The sequence below is a fragment of the Nicotiana tabacum genome, chromosome 9 (assembly GCF_000715075.1).
Source record: "Nicotiana tabacum cultivar K326 chromosome 9, ASM71507v2, whole genome shotgun sequence".
NCBI classification, from domain to species: domain Eukaryota; kingdom Viridiplantae; phylum Streptophyta; class Magnoliopsida; order Solanales; family Solanaceae; genus Nicotiana; species Nicotiana tabacum.
In genome coordinates, this window is record NC_134088.1 from 31,914,093 (window position 1) to 31,936,817 (window position 22,725).

At 35.9% G+C, this 22,725-nt stretch overlaps 2 protein-coding genes across 7 annotated transcripts; one reads left to right on the plus strand and one right to left on the minus strand.

Annotated features, from left to right (window-relative positions):
- Positions 1-680: 680 nt before the first annotated feature.
- Positions 681-7,217, plus strand: LOC107788015 (methyl-CpG-binding domain-containing protein 2). 4 transcript variants are annotated; one of them, XM_075221580.1, is made up of 6 exons: positions 681-876; positions 1,813-1,866; positions 4,778-5,433; positions 5,579-5,632; positions 5,790-5,926; positions 6,727-7,217. In XM_075221580.1, the coding sequence occupies exons 3-6, from the start codon at positions 4,808-4,810 to the stop codon at positions 6,882-6,884; spliced, it is 975 nt and encodes a 324-aa protein (XP_075077681.1). In that variant the 5' UTR covers positions 681-876; positions 1,813-1,866; positions 4,778-4,807; the 3' UTR covers positions 6,885-7,217. The 4 variants fall into 4 exon arrangements, with proteins under 4 accessions (XP_075077681.1, XP_075077682.1, XP_075077684.1 ...); XM_075221581.1 differs by having other exon boundaries at positions 1,816-1,866; XM_075221582.1 differs by having other exon boundaries at positions 686-759.
- Positions 7,218-8,053: 836 nt separating this feature from the next.
- LOC107788017 (uncharacterized) lies at positions 8,054-19,809 on the minus strand. 3 transcript variants are annotated; one of them, XM_016609660.2, is made up of 8 exons: positions 19,653-19,809; positions 19,361-19,420; positions 17,699-18,238; positions 16,629-16,709; positions 14,247-14,375; positions 11,960-12,070; positions 9,975-10,529; positions 8,054-9,862 (listed from the first exon to the last, which is right to left on the minus strand). In XM_016609660.2, the coding sequence occupies exons 1-8, from the start codon at positions 19,686-19,688 to the stop codon at positions 8,837-8,839; spliced, it is 2,538 nt and encodes an 845-aa protein (XP_016465146.2). In that variant the 5' UTR covers positions 19,689-19,809; the 3' UTR covers positions 8,054-8,836. The 3 variants fall into 3 exon arrangements, with proteins under 3 accessions (XP_016465146.2, XP_075077685.1, XP_016465145.2); XM_075221584.1 differs by having other exon boundaries at positions 19,361-19,423; positions 19,653-19,770; XM_016609659.2 differs by having other exon boundaries at positions 11,999-12,070; positions 19,361-19,423; positions 19,653-19,768.
- Positions 19,810-22,725: the final 2,916 nt, after the last annotated feature.

Below are 22,725 nucleotides of genomic sequence, written 5' to 3' on the forward strand. Positions count from 1 at the left end.
TCTACATAGAGGAACAAAAAGGATGACTAACCTGCAATTCGAACTTTGAACTTGCTGCTATGAAGGAGAATAGAGTTTTCTTTGTATCTGTAAAAAAAATTAAATATTCGTTATTTTTGGGAGATATTAGCACGCTAGCAGACATGATAAAGAATTGGGAAAGACAATAAATTAAGGCTTCAATCAATAAAGAGGTTTTGACTTTTAAATTTAATACATTTCAGTTCATTTTTTAAATTTTTGAGTAATTACAAGCTGATTTTTGAGAATTTGAGTATTATATGAAGGACTTATTCAACAAATTTTGTTTTAATTTGAAAAAGTATCTGGGTCTTACGGCTCACTACAATAACACGTCTCAAATGCCCGGGCGTACGTCCCGAATTGTTGGGCGTATGCCTCTTGAGACTTTCACCCCACACCACTGTTTCGGGGCATTTTTGGTGCGCCTCTCCCGAAAACGTCTTTTAAAATACTGCTTAATACTTATCATAGTTAATTTGTAATTGAGATGTAGTGATATGTTTGACCATAAAATTCAAACAAATCAACTTTCAAAGTCTGAAATATCAGGGGTAAAAGTGTAACTTCATATTAATATTCATTTTTGTTTTTGTTTTGGGATTACAAAAAATCTTATTACAACTATAAATACCTCAAAACAAAATCCAATGATATAAATTCTGCTGTTATACTTCTCCCCTCTGCCTCGGTTGGTTTCTCACTTCCCAAAGAGAACTAAGACAGACATCAAAATCTGTATGTATATGCGTTCAGTCCAGAGCTTTGTAGTTTCTTAATAAAACTTTTCTGGGAATTCGTGAAAAATTGAATCTTAGGTGATCATTCTCTCAGATCCCTCAGTTTCTGACTTGGGTATATCTTCTTTTTATCTCTAAGCTTCTCATTTTAAATATATACGTTTTTTTTTGTTTTATAAATTTGTGCATTTGGGTATTGATGTGTTCATTCTGGATATCTGTTAAAGTGCTTGGTAGACTAGATTTGTTGTGTAAAGATAAGTTTTTGTTTTGATAGATTTATTAGTGTGTGTAATGGGGTTAATAGTTATCCGATACCTGTGTTGGTGGGAGGTAGTAGATATCCCGTGTGTCGCGTGGAATTAGTCGAGGTCTGTCCGGTGTAATTAATCGAGGTGTTAGCAAGCTGGCTCGAATAACACGGTTATACAAGTGAAAAAAGGGGGTTGGGGGGGAGGGGTGCTTAATCTGTGTTCTATGAGCATTTGTGCAAAAACTTCTTTTGAAGATATAGATTAGCATTTGATGATTGTAGGCATCTGTGTTTCTGTCTTCATTTTTCTGTTTTTCTCTGGTATTTTATGGGTATATGTTCTTTGTTCTTCTCGACTTTGAGTGATTTGGTGTATGTTATAAGTTTTGTAAAGAAGATCCTGTGAATTTAGGATTTGATGATTATCCAGAGGTTGACAAATATGAATTTTTTGGTTTCGATTTTCTCATTGCCTTTTCTTTTCTATCGACAACTTAGTTTACATGTTTTGTTCTCGAGTTTTAGTATTTTCTCAGAATCAAGGTTTGTTCCTTTTTGGTTGTCTATAACTGTGTATGGTGATTTTGCTTGAATTATATTATTTTTTTCTTCTGCAAAAGATGGGCACTTTAAATGCTTATATGCTAGCACATGTCCATGCTGCCTGGAAAATTTACGTTGTGCTTTTGGTTTGGGGTTTACGTAAAGGAAAGTTGTGGGTGCTTGCTTATTAAATGTAAGTCTGCGGAGAAGTTGGATTTTTTTGTTTTTTTATGCGCCGATTTTTTGTGTTTGCAGCAGTTTGATGGGATTCGCGAGTACTAGATAAAATCAGACTGGCAGGTTAAATTGGTAAGTCGTTATCCTGCTCAGTAATTATGAACAGTTGATTCCTTTTGTTGCCCTTGGGTAGGGTTGTTTTTCAATGTGACACGATACAATAATTTGCTTCGCCAATGCCACTTGAACTAATATCTATCTGATCACTGGCACAAAAGATCAAGTATTTGTGATTTATCATTAAAAAAGTGGAGAAAATGATGGAACCTGCCTGAGACCAAGTTCTATCACCTTGTAGAGTGTCCGATTACGTAGACCAGGTTCACTGAAGTGCTACTAAGTAAATTTAGTCGTGGAGATAGATCACATAATTCAAGAATCTAGATTTGTTTGACTAGCTTGGTGCTTGCACCGTATTACTCTAGTCCATTGTTCACCTATTGCCTCCCCTATAACACAGCTTATCTATGTGGGTATCCCGTTAACCTTCTGTTCTTAACCCAAAAAAAAAGGGAGGAGGTAATTATTCTTAATGAATAAAAGAACAAGGGACAAAAAAGCACAGAAGGATAAACCATGTGATAACTAAGAATGCAGCCTGAAACCCCAATAACAATGTGGTTGTTGAACCTATGGATCTATCAACATCTGGGGTGAACAGTCTACTGGAGTCTCTCTTGAAAAATTTTACACTAAAGTGGCGCAACCTTTTTAGCTGGACCTCTTACATCGGATACATTTTAGTGAGATCTGAACCTTAAAACCTTCCCCTCGCCATCAGGATTAGAAGATAACGTAAAATGTTTATGCATCATGCAATCAGAAGTGGGAGAGAGGGAACTTCCTTTTCAACTTATTTCTCCTCCATGTCTATGTTTGTCATGGGAGTCTAAACGATTAGGTTTTTGTCTGTTAATCATTGTTGGAGGCACCTTGCTATTCTTCTTTTCTTTTATAAGGTAAGCTTGCCCAAATCATAGCCTTTGCAACCGCCTCCAAGTTTTCTATATATGGTGCTGTTATTGCCTCAGCCACCAATAATTGCTCAACTTTGGTAGACTTGAGTTGATTACTGTTCCTGCTATTCAACATTTAAAGCAGTAGTTTATACCTATAGGCTAGAACTTTGAAGTGATAAAGGTCGTCTGCGGATTGCTTGAATGCTCACCCTATTGTTGATAGAACATTTTGATCCTACAATCCACATATGCAGATTTGACAATTGTGAGGATGCGTAACTGGTACTCTGGTCTTTTTCGTTTTCCATTTTGGATTGATGTCAAACTCACCTTACACTTGGTGATAGTTTCACATTTCAATCTTCAACTAATATTTGACATTTCACACTTCCATTTCACTCCTCATGCCAAGTTAAGCTCTACCAATTTGAACTTGAGATGGAGATGTGGTAGTAGAAACTTCTCATAATTCTCGATTGTGTTTGACTGCTTAAACCCTGATGATCATAGCCAATTTTAACTAGAAAATTCTTTATAATTATTTTGTATCATTTTCTGAAATTTCTTGTTCCTAAAATTCTTGGTGTTTTATTCTAAACATCAGTGATTTTGATGTTGTCACAAATGTTAATTGAGCTTTGAGGATGCCCTATCTAGTGAAGTTAGCTAAATCATGAAAACAAAGAGTAGAAAGCTTTTACATTATCTTCATGAAAAGAAAAAAAAATGAACATTTTTAAAAGGCTACTTATTACGTTGGGAGGTAAAGTCTGCTGAGCATTTGACCCTAGATTCTACAAAAATGCCTTAGATATGCTGTACAAAAATGAGCTTCGCGATGATCAGTTGGTGGTGAAATAAATAACTGAACTTTCTTCTGTCAAGTTGATACAATAATGTATAAGGACATTGAAATGAGCTTCTGGATGATCAGATTAGCCATTTTCTAATACTATAGTTAATGCTTGAAGCTACATCATATAAGGAATTAGGTTCTTTATATAGTACATTGAATCAAGTATACACGTTTCCAACTTCTTGATGTGAACTGACTACTTCCTATCTGTGCTCTTTGATAATTTGAGAAATTATTTCTGTTGGAGATCATCTTATACTAGTCGGAATTAAAGCTTTAGTTATTGTTGTTACACTTACGTCCATTGTTTGGCAAGAGTTGCCGTTAGAAACATGTATGTCACTGTGTCAGTGTTGGGTAGGGATAACTATAAGTGTGAAATTTAGTGAACCTCTAGTCTTAAGGACTCCTATTTACTTTAAAAGACAAATTACGTATGTTGTAATGATATGGAACCCGGCAGAATAGAATGGATATAGAGGATTCATATAGCCGACCACAAGTAGTTCGAGATTGAGGCATAGTTGATTATTGAACTGTGTTATTTTGTTCAACTTGGTATATTTTCAGCTTTTCACCATAACACATGGAGTTATTAGTTGTTCTATTTCATTTCTTATATGTAGTATTTTTCAGTCTCACCTTTCATCTTTTCTAACTTAATACTCTGGTCATCTGTATGCTACTAGGATTTGTAGAAATAGATTATAGTTGATGATGTTTGGATGGTCAGTCTTTTCCTTTATCTTGTACTTATAAATGCCAATGACATTTTTTATTATGGTATGTCATGAATGTACTATTAGGTTTCGAGGTCCTTTGGTCTTTAAGTAGATTTACTTCTTTAGTAACTCCTTCCTTGTACTAGACTAAAAGAATCTAGATGTGGAGATTGTTTCATTTTTTCTACCTGTCTATCGTGTTTTGGTTTGACTTTTGTATCTTTCACTTGCCATTAAAAGCAAGATTTGTTCCAACTGCTATAAGGGGTTATCTTTCAGCAGATCAGGCCTTATTATTATGTATTATCCAAACAATAGGTCATGTGTTTATGATAAGCAGATTAGCCCTTTTGAGAATTGTGGTATCTTTGGTTAAATTGGTGTTACCTTCTTTTTAACTGTTCCTGGAGTTTCCGAATGACACAAGTTGTATTTGTTTTCCTCAGATTGTTCCATTCCATTCAAGAATTGGCTGGATGGAGAGAGACCATCCAGATATTGTCACCCCTGGAAAGACGGATCAAAATGATATTCATGGTTCTAACCCTGACCTCAATAAGGTCAACATCGAGCCAAATGCTTTGCGTGTTTCTGCTTCCCCCGACATCACGGAGAATCGTACTCAGAAACCTGCAGAAAAGGTTACTTCTTTAGCAGGGGAACAAGGAAATCAGATCAGAGAGGATGAGGAGAATCATAGTGAAAATGCTCAAAACCAGTTGGTGCTTTATGATCCTGCTGTTGCTGCTGCTGGTGAAGTTGAACCTCTCCGTGCTCGAAGAAACTCCTTCCCGAATTATACATCTAGGGTTTTGCCATCTGTAGGGGCATTTACTGTGCAGTGTGCTAGCTGTTTCAAATGGCGGCTCATACCTACAAAGGAGAAGTATGAAGAAATAAGGGAACACATATTGGAGCAGCCCTTCTATTGTGAAACAGCTCGTGAGTGGCGTCCGGAGGTATCGTGTGATGATCCACCTGACATCACTCAAGATGGAAGCAGGCTGTGGGCAATTGATAGACCTAACATTGCTCAGCCTCCTCCAGGGTGGGAACGGCTTTTAAGAATCAGAGCAGAAGGAGGCACCAAGTTTGCTGATGTGTATGTCTTGCATTTCTTTCACTACTCGTTTACTGTTAATACTTAAATACAAGTGATGCTTTCCTTTTAAGCTATGAAACTTTGCATCGATGTGCAAAATAAAAGCCGTGGTTCTTTAAATTTTTTTCTTTGTCATGATTTACAGGTACTATGTTTCGCCATCTGGCAAGAGACTTCGTTCCATGGTTGAAGTTCTAAAGTATGTTCAATTTATCAAGTTGATCTGGCTTTGCAGAACGTGTTTCTTTTCCTCATGTCTTCTTGGACTGGTCTAAATTGTTGGCACTGACAATAGGGAATATGTGTTTTCATTTGCATTTCTGTTGTGGGTGTTGTTTAATGCTCTCTCTTCCCAGGCACTTGGAGGAACATCCGGAGTATGTGGCACAAGGTGTACAGACATCACAGTTTTCATTTCAGATCCCAAGACCTCTACAGGAAGACTATGTTAAGAAGCGTCGTCCAGCACCTTCACGTGATGGTCCTTCTGATGGTATGGACGTGTATAAGACATGCTTAAATTAGAAATAAGATCTAGCATTATGATGATGTTTGCATGCAACATGCCTGGAAAAAAACTATGCTTTTACGTGTTATTTGTGCTTGTATCAATTGAATGGTAATAACATTTCTGCTTGGGAAAACTACATGGCTTCCTTTAGGATACCGTTTTACTCTAAATGTGTTCTATGACTCATATATCTGTCTATAATGAATCAACATTCACAAGCGAACGCTTCTAAGATAAGAACTGTTTTGCTAGAATGGTATCATTGGGAATATGACTAAAGATATTTATTCTACCTGGACATCCTAAATGATATGAACTCTTCTGCCAGAATGGTATCATGGGGAACTTCTCTTAGGGTAATAATCTACTTAACATCCTAGAAGGATACCTCACTAGTGGTTCTTTCCTTTCTGCAGTTAGCCTTTATACCTATCAATAAAACATTGATCCATCATTCTACTCTATTTTAGTCTTTGTTGCGTTCTAGCTTGTTGTCTCCTTGCCTATAAACAATACTTTTGTCAACCTTGTAATATTAAAATTGGTTAAGTTGGACCAATTGACTGGTGTGTTGTAAATTTCTAGATTGAAAACCTTGTGACTAAGTTTTGTATATCATGATCTACTTCGGTATATCCTTGATCCATATAAACTGATCACTTTTTATTTGTCCAAATACTGATTTTATCATCCAGTTACTTGAGCTTCTTGGTAGAATTTTCAATTACAACCGGCTCAAAATTCGTGCTCACCACTGACAAGCATATCTATTGTTGTGACAGTTAATCCTATCTCATGGGTCGCTCCAGATGGCAATACAGGTTTACTGCTTGGTGGACCCGGACCGTCTGCACCTTCTGATACAGCCCCTTTAGATGTACTAGACGGTAACGCTCCAAAGAAACCTAAACTGATGGGTGACAGTGATTCAGTTATCTAAGTGAAAGTCGATGATTTTCATCTTCTTTGTTTTGGGGCTTATGATCTCATGAAGTCTATGATGCCCCAAAGCAACTTGTTGTAACTAGGATTATGGTTTTTTGACCAAACTTGTTTGACCAAAAAGCATGGTTTTTTGATGGCTATATGCCGAGGTTTCTGGTTGTTGGTGTAGTTTGAGTGTAGCATGGTTTTTGGTGTAGTTTGAGGAGATATATGAGCAGAATATAGATATACTCTTTAAGACTTTTGTTCTTTGTTAAGTTTAGCTGAAAATGTTATTGTAAGACAGAAAGAATGCTTTTTTGGTTGAAATATAGTAACTTTTTTATGGTATTGCTGGAAATCTGATATTCATGGTTCATTTTGCTTATCACTTGCATCCATTGTGTGATTTTCAAACTCAAACCCCCTTTACATAGCTTTTTCCCCTTTGGTTTTTCGATTTTTAAACTTTTTAGTTTCCTAAACTTTCACCTATATGTCTTTTTGCTTCGTCATTTTTTACAAGAAACAAGAAACAAAAAAGTTAGGTCATGTCTTGGACTATGCCTAGTTTTCAAGGGATATTTTGAATATCAATCACTCAACTATGGTTCAATTCGAAACTAGTTGGAATTTTGTTGGCCATTAACCTACTGCTATCTTCTCTCTTTCTCTATATTTTGCAAAATTTGCATGGGCATGGGAGTTGAGGAAAATCTTGAATAGGAGTGCTAAATTCATTATTATAGGATGTGCTTTCTTAATATATTAAAGCTCATTCCTTTTGCTATCAAAATCTGGTTTAACAATTACCATTCATTAAGAGGCCGCAGCTTTTTCAATTTTGTACACTTTTGACTCTCTTGGCAGAAGATTCAAGTTTCAAATAGGAATAAATACATGTCCTAATATATAGTGGTTGTTCAATCATTTTTCATTCTTAGTGCTAGTGGGGGTGTTTTAAGAAGTTCCAAAGTTGCATTATCTGAATTCTTTCTTTATTTTTCATCTTCTATTCTAACTTGTTTTTCAAGAATTATCCTCCTTTTGTTCCAATTCTAACAGCAATGCTGAAAATAGGTCATACTTCTATCAAACGGTATACCACCACAAAGATAAAAGAGAGCAAAAACAAAGTACATGTTAATTTTGATCTTCAAGTATTTAGCCCTCAAAATACAACCATTTTTGCCATAACAAGAGTCTCAAATTTATCATACTGTTACAATTGTCCAGCGTACAAGAGCAGATAAGAAAAGAGATATGCTTTGTTACATATTCTCATTGTTCCACCTCCACTTCTTCAAAACAATCCGTTATTCACTCCTAACAAGATTAATTAACTAACACATATAAGCCAAAAAGCTAAAACACCCCACAAGACGGGAAAAAAAAAACAAAAACAAGAAGAGAATGCACCAAAGAGTATGTTTGGTTTTAGATGAGCTAGGGCGTCAATGGAAATGCTATCTCATGAGAAATAACTTGTCAGTATTTCTCCTGTATGGCATTTGTCCGGTTTGATGGGGAGCATCGTGTTGCCCCTCCCCAATATAGTCCTAGCTCTTGCTGCTGATATATAAATATATCCACATTCCTTTGACCATAGTAAAACATAGAATGAGGAAACGAAGAATGTGGGAACCCACCAATCATTGTTGCGACGAGCATCAGGGACAACTCCTGTCAAACATAAGAGACTATAGTTGTCTTTATGAAAGGCAAACTCCAAGTAGGACTGTCCGAAAAACAAGTTTTATTGAGCTGCCTTTGAGTTACCAATAAAGAAGTTGCTTTGACCTCCAAACTATACCCAAAAGTGCTGGTTGCAGTACAGGAAAGACGCTGCAGTAGAGGAAAGGCTAAGATCTCAAATGCCGAATGCAGGCTGATCAAACACGAAAGTCACTCGCATTTGCCTTTTGTTATTTATGCCAGGCTTCTTGCTGAAGGTACCTGAAGGATTGCTTAGGTAACACATACAAGAAAAGATGATAGAGAGCAATCAGCTGCTCCAGTAATAACAGCACCCTTGCTCCTGATCTCCAGGAGATAACTCAACGCTTTTTCTGTGATGATCTCACCAGGAATTAGCACTGGAATACCAGGTGGATAAGGACATACAAGCTCTCCACAAATTTCACCGAGGCTATCTCTTATGCTGACTTTACGTTTTTCAGCAAAGAAGGCCTCTCTAGGGCTCATGCTCATTCTAACATCATCAAAGCATGCAAAATGATTTACATTTTTGACTTCATCTTTCAGAGGTTGATGAAGGTGAGAAGTTTTTGATAGATGCTTTACACCGGCTACAAGCCTAAGAACATGATCCCTTTGAGTCCCCAAGTTAAACGCCAAAGTAAAGGATTTGGTCCCTACAAGTTCACAAACAACACCAAAATCTTTGCACAATATATCATCAGCTTCAAAACCTGAAAGACCTAACTGCCATACACCAATGGTGAATCTCAATGGGTCGATATGAAAAAAACTAGAAAATCCTGGAAACTCAAGGACTGAGATTCCAGGAATTTTACTAATCAAGCTCTTCGCTTCCAGAGCCAAGTCTATTGTTTGATAAAAAATAGCCTCTCTATTTTCACTTATTTGGGCCCTGGCAGCATCCAGAGATGCTAAAAGCAGATAATTTGGGCTGCTACTTTGAAGCATTTGCAGGCTTCTGCTGATTCTTTCTCTATCCACAAGATTTCCTTGCATGTGCAACATTGATGATTGTGTAAGCGCACACAAAACTTTGTGAGTAGACTGTACGGAAAGATCAGCTCCCTGACTCAGGGATGAGCTAGGCAGCTTCAAATGAAATCCTAAGTGAGCGCCATGAGCCTCATCGACAATTACAGGTATACTGTGAGAATGACAGATCTCACAGATCTCATCCAAGTTGCTGCATATACCGTGATAGGTAGGGGAAACAACCAAAACAGCAGCTGCTTTTCGGCCCTCCATTTCTAGCTCTTTGATTGCCTTGTGCACCTACATATCAAGAACTTCACCATTTCATGGGTACAAGTTAAAGTCTTTTTTTTAAAAAAAAAAATGAAAAAGAAAATCCATATAAATTATTGCATCTTGATGTTATACTTGCCTGTGATGGAGTGATGCCACCAGCGACATCCCAGTTGAAATCATATTCAGGGACGATGTACTTTGGGAGTGTACCAGACAATACCATGGAAGATATGGCTGAGATATGAGAATTCCGTGGTAGAATAAGAGTATCTCCAGGTGAACAAGTTGCCATAATGGCGGCCTGAATTCCACATGTACTACCACCAACAAGGAACCATGTTTCTGATGCTCCAAAAAGCCTTGCCGCTTGTTTTTGTGCTTCTAAAATGGGACCTTCTGGAGAAAAGAGATTGTCAAGCTCTGGAAGCTCAGGCAAATCATGTAAAAACGGTTTTGAACCAATGAGCTGAGTCAACGATGATGGTGCTGCTTTCCCTCTGTTATGGCCAGGAAAATGAAAACTTGCAGCATTTTCTTCAGCTGAAGCTTTTAAAGCACTAACAAGTGGAGGCAGCTCATTTTGACTGGCTGCAGCATTTGGAGCACAAGAAATTTCTGTTGAAGGAACTCCATTATATCCTACAGAGCTTGTACAGTTCTTGATTTTCCCGAGCATTATGCCATTCCTTTCCTGCAATACATGTTTGACTAATAACTGCTGTAGGTTTTGTTTGTCAATGTTGAAAATGAAAACTTATCTGTCAAACAGCAAAGAATAACTCTCTAACTATCAAAAGGGAAAAAAACACAAACAAACAACATTATTCTTTTAATTTCTATATTAGTTATATGTTGGAGAGAAGAGTGTGTGTGTGGGTGTTTTGTTTTTTGGAGGGGGGGGAAGAGATTATCTTGACAAATGGTATAGAATCAAATGAGATGTTCACATAGTTGTGGCAAACTTTCTTTTACCAAATCTTAATACAAGACTTTCTAATGCATCGAACTTTTATAAATGTCTCAAAAGCGAACGTCAGCTCGTGCTCCAAAGAACTAACTTATTAATACGAAAACCTTAAGAAAGAAGAACTTGTCTGATGGTGAAAATTAATAGCTAAATTGGTTATTTGTTCCATCTTCTTCACTTGGGCAACCCCACTCTCTTTGACGATATTAGTTTTTGAGCAAAACTTGCTTCAGTCACTAAATAAACCTACAAGCTCACTATCAAAAACCACTTAACTATCTACATCCACAAAATATTTGACAAAAATGGTAACTGAGCAAATGCATACAGCATAAAAGCACAATTATACCTGCATGCATAATTCTTTTTCTTCTGAAAATGCTGCAATCACTATTGTTTATTGATCTCGAGTTGTTCACCAACAAAACTAAACCACTAGCTAATAGGAACACTGTTATGATATACGAAAAATACAGGGACCAACACGATAGGAAGAACATTGATAACGTCTCTCGAAAGCCCTCGAAAGACCTAAGCAATTTAAACATAGGAAGACAAACAGCAATACAGAATCTGAAGATACCTATACCTACAGTAAATTGATAAGAATCTCCCCAAATGAAATCTAATATTTAATGTAATAAATTCCATATAATCCTATTGACCCATCAACTGAAATACAAAATTGAAAACTTTCAACTACATTTTACTCAATGAAAAGCAATAACAGAAAGAAACATCAACAATAGAAAGAGCAAACTAGCTTAGTACCACAAGCCCTAAGCTATATATGTCAATTCCCTAGATCAAACTAACACGAAATATATAATTTTGCTTTAATTAGATAGTCAATTCTGGCCAAAGATCTACTTAGCTTAATAACTAAAAATGTAGCAAATTTTCAAAAAGGTCAATATATCCAAGTTGAAACCAAATTTCCAGTTCACCACTAAAATCAACTGTCCTTCACTTTCGTTCTTTGTTCTTTTTTTTTTTTTTTTTTTTTGTGATGAAGGTTAACTGTACTCCATATAAATGCTATTTTATCATATATAGAATTCTGAAACAGCATAAAGCACAAAACTTCAGCTCAATTTCATAGTTTCTTTTCGTACCATCTAGACAAGGGATGTAACGAAATTCAAAACATTTACCAGTAATACTAAAAAGGATTGATTTTTTCGAAACCCTACTTGAGAAATGCAAGATTTTGGTCTTCTAAAAGGCCTGCAACTCCATTTCCTGCAAAAATTCCCAGCAAAACTCTGCCATTAAAGCAAGAAAAAAGGGTTAAAACATGCAATGGAAATATCAGCTCAACTAAGTTCTTTCCTTTTTTTTTCCTTATCATTTTTGTTCTGTTTGCAAATTTTTTGGTTGAGCAGTCAAATTTAGATTCAATACCATATCCAGATTTGCAGAAGACATTGTTGGCTTGTTGAGTATGGTATTGAGAAACGACTATGAATTATCCTCTGTGTTTCATTCTATTCGGGCCATTAGCACTCCCGGCAGTGCACAAATAGCCGTTTTTTACCCCTATTTAAAAAACAGCCGAAGTTTATAAAAGTTTAAAAGTTTACCCATCTCTGGCAGTATAAAGTTTTTCTCCCCATATTGGCCACCATGTTGTTCTTTTCTTACTGCGTTTCATATTCTTTCTCCATTTCTTTGGGTTTAACTTTAAAGTTGTATGCATGGAAGTATAAAAGATATTTGTATAATAAGTCATTTATAAAATAATTATAGCTGAACTTTTAATAAATATTAAATGGTAATCTAGTAAATGAGAATTAATATGTTATTACAAGTTAAATTATACTGATAGTATAAAAAATTATATATTGTCAGTGTATACAATTTAAAGCAATTAGTGGAACGTTTGTTCCTTACTTTTCAGTTTGTCTTTGTCAAGAAGTAGAAACTAGAAAATGTTGTGTAACAATTTTGTCTAGAAAAATGCAGTTACATGTTATATATAGCATTAATTGAGGTGACGAGATTTAAACTAGATAAACAACACAAGTACACCTTCTCTATTTTTTCTAGTAAGTTATATGAATTCTTATTGTTCATTTCGTTCCATTTTATTCATCCTAGTGCAATCATAAAAATTTAGTTTCTCTAACACGAGAATTGAATTCCTTTTGGTGCTTCAACTTAATTATAGATAGAAAGAGTTTAAGACATTCTTAATTATTTGATGCTATCTAATTACTCCGATCCAGTGTCATATTTATTGTCACCACTGAAAGAAAGGAAAGAAACCAAATATGAAAAGGAATAAGTTGTACAATTGAACTCTTCCATATTCGAATACAGTGGCTATTTCAAAACCTAAAAACCTAAACTAGCCATTTCAATCTCCCCCTTGCACACTAAGGATGCTTTTTATTGTATAACTATAAGTTGTTCGATCGAGCGTTCGAACATAGAAACGTAGATTATGAAATAATTCAAGTAAAAATTTGAAATTGTTGGTCACCGACATAGTAATGAGTATGGTATCATCGAACAAGTTACCCGATTCAGAACATGTTGAACCTCGTTGAAAAGGAAAGCGGGTCCTACCACATTCATCATGGTTTGATCCTCTTCGGTCACAAAAGGACCAAAGGTAACTAGCAATCCCCACAGGGGGAGAGAAAATTCGGGCATCCTCCGGGACGGAGAACACTATCTTCCGCTTACGATCGGGATTAACACTCGGGGCGGGGAATCGGTCCACCAGTTTTGGAACGGATGAAGACCCGTTAGATCCCGACCATGATGCTTTCTTCGGTATCGGTAATCCACCGAACCCGATAATCTCCTCCGAGGCAGCTGACTCGAGTCCATCCAGAAAGCCGTGGATATCAGTTGACTCTTGAATACCCTCGTAAGGTTGACCTTCCAACATGTTGGCCTCACGGATCATAGCATCCGAAATCTGAGGGGATCCGCTAATGTAGATTATCCCCAGCTCGTCCCTCGAGATATCTTCTAATGCTTGAGAAGTCTTCCCCTCGGTCTCCCCTTCAACCATCTCAGCTCGGGACGGAATGGCCTCAACTTTTCCTTGTTCAGGAATTATGGCCAGAGCTCACTTATCAATCTCTGCCGATTCGAAGGCTTTTTGTATCACAACATTAGCCCGCATACAGGCTACTTTCTCTTCTCCTTCTTCGGGCTCATCCCTTAATCTGCGGATCAAGTCCGAAGGCATAATACCAGAGCCCCCCTTAGGCTTGCGAGATTTCTTTATCGGTTTTTTCTTTTCCGAGACCGGGGAAATCAGTGCATCTTTTCTCTTCTTCTCTTTAACCTGCTTCGGGGCAGGGACCTCTTCATCACCAGATAGGGGCCTCATGGCAATATCCTTCTCAAGTACTGCAAAGGGAAGGGGGGAGGGGGAGCAAGTGAAGAAGAACAAATGACAAACAAACTAAGAAAGAGACTTACCATGACTACAAGCCTCCCATTGACCCTTTGATAGTTCCACCCAAACGCACTCGGAGTACGGTCTCTGCAGCACCACACCTCCAACCTATTGTTTAAGACCCGGAATTGGTTCCGGCATCCGAGCCAGAACTGTAACAAGAAAGAAAAAGTGGATCAAAAAAATGAAAGGCAGTCACAAATTATAACGCTCGAAGGGAAATAAGTACTCATAGTTCATATTCCATTTCTCAAGAAACGGCATATCATCGGTAGGGATCAGGTCCGAGGTTTTGACTCGAACAAATCGGCCCATCCAACCTCGATCATGAGTTTCGTCTATACTTGAGAACGACGCTTTGGTGGCTCGGCGAGTAAGCTTGATTAACCCTCCTTGATAGAGTCGGGGACTATAAAGGCGCATAAGGTGATTGAGGGTAAAAAGACACCCCTTGATTTTGCTTCAGAAGAATCAAAAAAGAATTATTATTCTCCAAAAAGAAGGGTGAATTTGGCCAAGGGTCACATCGTATCTCTTGCAAAAGGCGACGATGACAGGGTCTAATGAACCCAACATGAAAGGATAAGTATAAACACTTAAGAACCCTTCCACGTGGGTAGTAATTGATTCTTCAGGCGATGGAACTACCACGTGCTTGTCGCCCCAATTGCATTCCTGTTTTACTTTATCGAGAATTTTCTCGGTGATTGAACACTTGTACCTCGAGATCGGCTCACATCGGCCCGGTACCGAAGAAGGTTTTTCAACCTTAAAATCAATGACAATTGAGCACCTTACCGGAACGAATTCCTCAGGGCGAGGCTCCGCCGCATCCTCGTCGCCGGCGAGTCGTGATGAAGAAACGACCTGTTTTTGCGGCACCGTTTTGGAGGTTTTCGCCATTGATGAACAAAGGGAACAAGAATTAGGGTTGTATGCGATATAAAATGTGTGAAGCAAAGGGAATTTTTAAAGAAGATGCAAGAGTAGAGAAAAAGCTTTTGAGGGAAAAGTTTGGATGAGGATGAAAGTGTGAATATTTATAGCCTGGTGATGGCGGTTCAGAACCGGTAGTGGCCGACCAACGACTGACATGCATTTAATGCCTTGGTAACTAGACCGACGGGACGTTTGTTACATACGTCATAATCAGGCTCGTCGTTGACATCATCATCCACCAAGTTGGAGTCCGAAAATTCATATCGTTTCTCGTCATCTTCTTTTCGAGAAACGGGGGGACTATCTGTATACAGTCAAAATCGAGTTTTGCCCTTCGTATGATTAATCGAGATTGGAACATGATGGTCTGATGTTCATCATTGTTATATCTTATAGGATCGTTTCATTCAAAGAATAATTATGCAGAGATCATAAATGTACTGCATATATTATTTTTGAGGTAAATGTGAATATTATTGTACTTTCCCTTTATTGACATAAAAAATAATTGCTTAAAAATCACAAACAACCACAGAGGCAAGTAGAGGATCAGCAGCCCCTTTAAGAAAAGCTCCTTGGTCCCTAACTTGTATGAGATAATCCACAGCCCTCTTTGTGATGACTTCGCCTGGAATTAAGACTGGAATACCTGGTGGGAAAGGGCAAATAAATTCTCCACAAACTTCCCCAATGCTTTCTTCAAAAATCACTATCTTTTTCCTAGCAAAAAAGGCTTCTCTTGGTGTACAAGTCATGTAAACTTCTCCAAATGGTACCCCTTCTATACCATTATCATCTATTATTTTCCTCTTCATTTTTATCTCTCTTAAGAAGTTGGTCGATAAGTACTTCAATCCTTTAACTAGTCTTTTACTATGTTCTTTAGTAGTTCCAAGGCTAACGGCCAATGTAAAAGATTTAGTTCCAATTAGTTCTGGCTCAATTCCATGGCTTGTTGACAATATGTCATATGCTTGGAACCCTGAAAGGCCAAGTTGTTGTGTACCAATTGTCATTCTCAAAGGGTCTATGGAAGAAAAATTATTGGAAAAGCTTGAAAGATCCAAAAGTGAGATTCCAGGAATGTGGATAATTACTTCTTTCACTTCTTGGACTAATTCCATTACTTCATTGAAAAGGGTGTTTGGATTTTTACTTAGTTCATCCCTAGTTGCATCCAAAGATGCTAGGAGAAGCCAATTTGGACTAGTGGTTTGTAATGACTGAAGACATTTGTGCACTCTATCCCTATCTATTCGATTTCCGGATAAATGTAGCATTGAGGATTGTGAAAATGAGCATAATACTTTGTGTGTTGATTGTATGACAAGATCTGCTCCTTGAGAAAGTGCAGTTTTAGGCATGTTAGGGTGAAATTTGAAATGAGCACCATGAGCTTCATCTACAATTAGAGGAATTCCATGAAAATGGCATATTTGCGAAATTTCAGACAAGTTGCTGCATACTCCATTGTAAGTTGGTGATGTAACAAAAACTGCAGCTGCCCTTTTGCCTTCCTTTTCCGATTCTTGAATAGCCATCTTTACCTGATGAAAAATATATGACAATAACAAATATGAAGTGCGTTTATGTCAACATCACTTGAAATATAAAATTTCACTTTAGTTTAATGTGCCTGGGCCTTGGGTATCTTTCCCTATTCATGTCATTGTGTTTTCACTACATGCACAATTAATTTTCTGTCTTCTAAATAGCAAGCTGTCGCATTAAATACCTAGAGCCAAAGTGGAGGTTAAAGTACATTATGATAATCTTTAAGCAACTGCACACTTAAAAATAATGTTTGAAGATTAACAATATAAGCAGTTAAAATAAATTACTAATAATATTTAACTTATATATGTGGAGATTACTAAGATATTGTTTGCCTATCAGTGAATTTTAACGTGTGAATGTTTAATATAATGTTAATTATTATTTTTTACCAGAATATCAATATATTTATTATAGAGATTTACCTTTTAATTTTATTTTATTGATAGAATATAAATTTTTTAAGAAAAGGTTAAACTTTTATACATTAATATGGTAAAAGAACTTTTACATTAACTATTAGGTCACCAAAAAAATAACTATTATAATAAGTGTGCTGAAAAGTAAAAAGGGAAATTTTTTTTAGGCAATACACATGTTAAAACAAACCACTAACAGTATAAAATTTCTGCATAATAAAGCCAACAACCTACTATATTAGGTTAAAACATGCTAAAGGACAGTCCAGTGCACTAACTTTCCGTTATGCACGGGGTCCAGAGAAGAGCCGGACCATAAAAGTTTATTGTACACAACTTTATTGTACATTTATGCAAGAGACTGTTTCTACGGCTCGAACCCATGGCCTCCTCATCATATGACAACAACTTTACCAGTTACGACAAGACTCCCCTTCCTAGGTTAAAACATACTAAAGGTATTAAAAACAATTACATTGCTAGTTTATATATACAAGTTAGATACTTGATAACAGAAAATACTCAAGATGATCGAGGAGAGGAATATAGAATTAATTAATTACCTGTGAAGGGGTAACACCACCAGCAATATCCCATTCAAGGTTATGTTCAGGAACAATATACCTTGGAATAGCACCACAGAGCACCATAGCAGAAGTGGCTGAAACATGTGAGTTTCTTGCAAGAATTAATGTATCACCTGGTGAACAAGCAGACATAATTGCTGCTAAAATCCCACAAGTTGTGCCACAAACTAAGAACCATGTCTCAGTTGCACCAAAGAGCTCAGCAGCTTGATTTTGTGCATCTAATAAAGGTCCAGTTGGATAACCGAATTTATCAAGCTCTGGAAGTTCAGTTGCATCATAAAGAAATGGTGCGATACTGATAATATCGACTAGTGAAGATGGTGCAGCTACACCTCTTTTGTGACCTGGAAAATGGAAAGGAGTTGCATTTTTCTCTACTGAAATTTTTATGGCATTTACTAAAGGTGGGAGTTCTGATTTTTGCTGATTGTGTTCTTGGGAATGATGAATCAGAGTTTCAGTTTGATCAAACAAGGCCCTTCTGCTCTGATCCATGATCAAACTATCATGTTCCTGTGAAATGTTGTAGTTAAGATAATTAAGCTTATAGAATACTCATAGCTAGTACTCATAGCTAATTAATAATCATCACAGTTGCGGATGCTCTTGCAAAACATGGGGTTCAATGGAGGATCAACCTATAGCTAACATATTTTCTTCGGTCCAAGAAATGCCAGAAAAAGGAAGGGGAGCTTACCAAATGGATATATGTTAGATGCCTAATTTTAGAGTTAGGCATACAAAAATCCATCAACACTCATCCACCAACTAATTTTGTATATGTCAAAAGTTCTCTACCCTACTTTAAATTAAAGATTGTAATACACATTCAAAAGTAAAAAAATGTACAAACTTGATGTCTAAGGCTTCACATTCAAAAGCAAAAAATGTACAAATTTGATGTGTAAGGCTTAATCATATGTGTATATGATACTATTCTATTATAGGTCACCGTAGAGCAATAATTATAATCAAATAAGAAAGAGAAGTTGGGGAACATAAATCATTCATCGAGTGTATAATGGGACGGATAACTCTAGACTTAAAATATATGTCTTACTTCTTGAAGTGTTAATCTTATAATGTTTCTTTTATAACGCGATAATATGTTCAGCTTCCATTGGCCTCAACTATTCACCAGATTCCTATTATCTCCTACCCGCATAAGTATCAAATAGCGTTGTCCTTCCAAAATTTAGACAGACGAAAAGAATATTATACAAAAAGTTTAACCTTATATGGTCGTTGTAGAACGTCCAAACGACTTCCTCGCTAAAGCAAATCCCCTACTAGGACACCAAGTTTGATTATACAATGGTGGTTTTTGATTTTAAAAAAAAATCATCAATAGGGGAATCACCTAACTCTATCCCTCTTTAAAATAATCAAACTTGGCTGCCATGATACAGTTTGAACGAGAAAAGACTATCTGAAAGACATATCCAAATTTCTACTATAGCTGGGCTGAGCCAGCCCCCTAATTCTACTATAAGGATTTCCTACTACTTTTTTCCCATTTAAAGAAAATAAGCGTTGAATAATAAAACACAATTTCTTCTCGAATATATTTTCCTGTCTTTCGGACCCAAAATCATAAACAAATGGAGAATTAAAAGAGAGAAAATGGTAATCGACCAGTTGCTCAGGAGTGGCTCTTCTTGCTATGGATGGACTGACAAAAGTTAATCCAAAACCCTGCTAAAACAAAATATGAATAAGCATAAAGAAAGTACATGTAGTCTGCGTGCATGCAATTATAAAACATGAATCTATGAAAAAGTTTGCATCAATATTCTGCAACTTTATTAGACAAAGTCAACATATTTTCCACATTTTTCTTATTTTTTACTTTTAGCAAAATCATGCAATAATGAACTCCCCGTACATGGAAATAATGATCTCTATTTGGAAACAATAAAATACTTACATTTTTTGGAAATGGAGAAGCTACTTGTAGAAACATTCTTATATACTGTTCAGGATTCGTTCGTTTTCTTTACTGAAAAATACCAAAATGAAAAGATGAATGATTTGGGATGCAGAAACCTTAGTGTATTTATTACCTGCAGGGAGTGGATCTATTATTGATATTTCGTATTCAAATAAGAAGGAACACATGTATCATGTTAAATTAAATCATGTCACACCGCTTGCAATGTGGACATATAAACCACAAGCTAAGTCTAACGTGTTTCTTGTTTCTTCTTCTTCTTCTTCTTCTTATTATTATTATTATTATTTTTGTTTTTGGTAAATAAGCTTTCTATTTATCTGAATAAACTATACAGGTATGACATCATCCTAAAGTTGGACATGTAGCCCCAACTTTAGCGTGCATCTATAGCCTCTTCTAGCTACTAAATCTAAACATTTAGAAAGCTTTACTTTGTATCCTGTAGCTAATTGCACAAGTGTTTCTTATTAAATTAAATTGATTTTTAAGGAGAAAAGTTTTTGCTAGCTACTCCGCCCTACTTGTCATTTTTTGCTTATTAATTTGACTATTATTGATCAATTATTGATATTTCCTATTCAAATAAGAATGAACACATGTATCTATGTTAAATTAAATCGTCTCACACCACTTGCAATGTGGCCATATAAACCACAAGCTAAGTCTAACCTGTGTCTTCTTCTTCTTCTTCTTCTTCTTCTTATTATTATTATTATTATTATTATTATTATTGGTAAATAAGCTTTCTATTTATCTGAATAAACTGTACAGGTATGTCATCATCCTAAAGTTAGACATGCAGCCCCAACTTTAGCGTGCATCTATAGCCTCTTCTACTAAATCTAAACATTTAGAAAGCTTAACTACTTAGTATCCTGTAGCTAATTGCACAAGTCTAATGTGTTTCTTACTAAATTAAATTGATATTTTCAAGTAGAAACGTTTTTGCTAGCTATTCCGCCCTACTTGTCATTTTTTGCTTATTAATTTGACTAATATTTGAAGTTAAATTGGATTAGATTAACTTATTATTTTGATATTAAAATTTAAATATTTAAAAACTATACAAAAGGTATTGTAATTTACAACTCTTCGGATCATATCAATATGGTTTAAAAATATACATGTTAAAAAGTTGGTCAGAGTTCATGTTAGTTAAATATCAAGATGCGAAAAGTGATAAATATTTTGAGACGAAGCGAATAGTACTCTATTCCCTCCTGTTCAAAAAGAGTGTCCACTTAGCTTCTTTTCTTGGTTAAAAAAAAGTGCTCACTTACCAAATCAAGAATGAATTAAGCTTATTTTTTCAGATTTGCCCTTATTAAGTGTTAAGTGACCAAATATCAATACATATTTAATTAGGAATAGTTTAGTCAAATTACCTATTTTTACCTAAGAGTTAGTATTTCTTAAAGGGGTGTGCAAATGATTAAGTGGTTCACTCTTTTTGAACGAGAGGGAGTAATACATAATTCCGCATATCTAAGCTAATTAAATAAATACGATTGACTCTTAAGTAGAAGTTGTAAACTAACATTAATTAGTTTGACCGTCATAAAAATACCAATGCATCCCAATTAACGTAATGAAATTGATATCTGATGTAATATTACATTATTTTCACATATACAATCGCCTTAAAGGAAACTATCTAGTATATCCAAAGCATTAGTTGAATAAAAATAATACTTTTTTTTTTTTTTTTGCATTGATTCAAGTATACGAGCGTGACACCTCAATATTATCAAAAAGGCATGGTCACCACAAGAGAACAAGCCATTAGCTAGAAACCAAAATCCTAGTTAACTTACCGTGACTCTTAGCTAACGTCGCTTTAGCTAGGAAAATGACCTTAGCTAATTTCTGTAGCTAATATGCTCTTAGCTAACTTAGCTAAGGAGACTTCCATAGCTAGGTAAATTTGACTATAGATTAGCTAAGGAGACTTCCCTAGCTAGCGCATTGCTAGGGATGAGCTACGGACTGTGTCCCTAGCTAAACTACGATCTTTTGGAAAAATAAATTTAGTGCCAAGTTTGAATTCCCGCTAAAAGTTAGCTATAAATTTGGCTAGGAAAAATCTGTAGCTATCATTTAGTAAGGAATAGTCCTAGTTGATTCCTAGCTATTTTGTGACTATATTTTTAATCGAAAAAATTCGCATGGAAATAGGACTTTTCTAGCTACATCCCTAGCTAAATGCTTATATTAGCTAGGGAACTGAAGTCCCACGCTACATTCCCATGCTAATGGCCTGTTCTCTTGTAGTTGCAATACCATGAAATTAAAGACATCTATAAACCATATGTTGAGTTGAGTTTAAATTAGTTTTGATGATTAATAAACTTTTATCAAAGAACCAGGTTTTTTGAAGATATCTGTTATGCTGATATACTGGGTTACAACTATGTCAAGCAGCTATTGAAAGAACCAGGCCAAATATTGAAAGAGCCACATTACCTGAAGACGTTGATCAGAAGCCAAACGCTGATTCGTATTGCGAGTTAGACTACATGAAGGATTTGTTTCGTGTGCTGGAAGTATGGAAATAATTGAAAAAATTCGTGGTCAACAAGAATTCATGATTTATATAAAATAATTGCATAGAAATGAAAAACATGTGAAGAGTCTTTTAAGAAAGAAAATAGAATCCTTTTAGGATTTATTTTCTTTAAGAGGTGACCAAATTATTGTAGGTTTTGAAGCTAGAATTGAAAAAGAATTCGGCTAACCTCACTCCTATATAAAGTATATCACTGCTTCTATTGAAGAATGATGCTATTTCGCACAAACATAGAATTTTATTCAAGACAAATAACATTCACAATACGAGATGCTTTGAGCGATTCAAGCAGCTCAATTGAAGAATCAAACCCTGGCGACGACGCTGCTGAAGTTCTTTTAGGTTTGAGTCATTATTCTTTAATTGTAACATATTCTGCTTATTGAGAAGTGTAATTAAAGAGTAGGTGAACAATTCGAAGAATTTGTTTAGCTTTCTAGGCTAGAGTTTATAGTTTGGAAAGAGATAGCTATAATTGTA

Excerpts from the sequence above, each read along its gene's own strand:
- LOC107788015 (XM_075221580.1), top strand. The coding sequence starts at position 4,808 with ATGGAGAGAGACCATCCAGATATTGTCACCCCTGGAAAGACGGATCAA. Across the intron at positions 5,434-5,578 it reads GGCACCAAGTTTGCTGATGT|GTACTATGTTTCGCCATCTG; the intron begins GTATGTCTTGCA and ends CATGATTTACAG. Across the intron at positions 5,927-6,726 it reads ACGTGATGGTCCTTCTGATG|TTAATCCTATCTCATGGGTC; the intron begins GTATGGACGTGT and ends TTGTTGTGACAG.
- LOC107788017 (XM_075221584.1), bottom strand. The coding sequence starts at position 19,688 with ATGTTTCTACAAGTAGCTTCTCCATTTCCAAAAAAT. Across the intron at positions 16,710-17,698 it reads GTGGTGTTACCCCTTCACAG|GTAAAGATGGCTATTCAAGA; the intron begins GTAATTAATTAA and ends ATTTTTCATCAG. Across the intron at positions 9,863-9,974 it reads GTGGCATCACTCCATCACAG|GTGCACAAGGCAATCAAAGA; the intron begins GCAAGTATAACA and ends CTTGATATGTAG.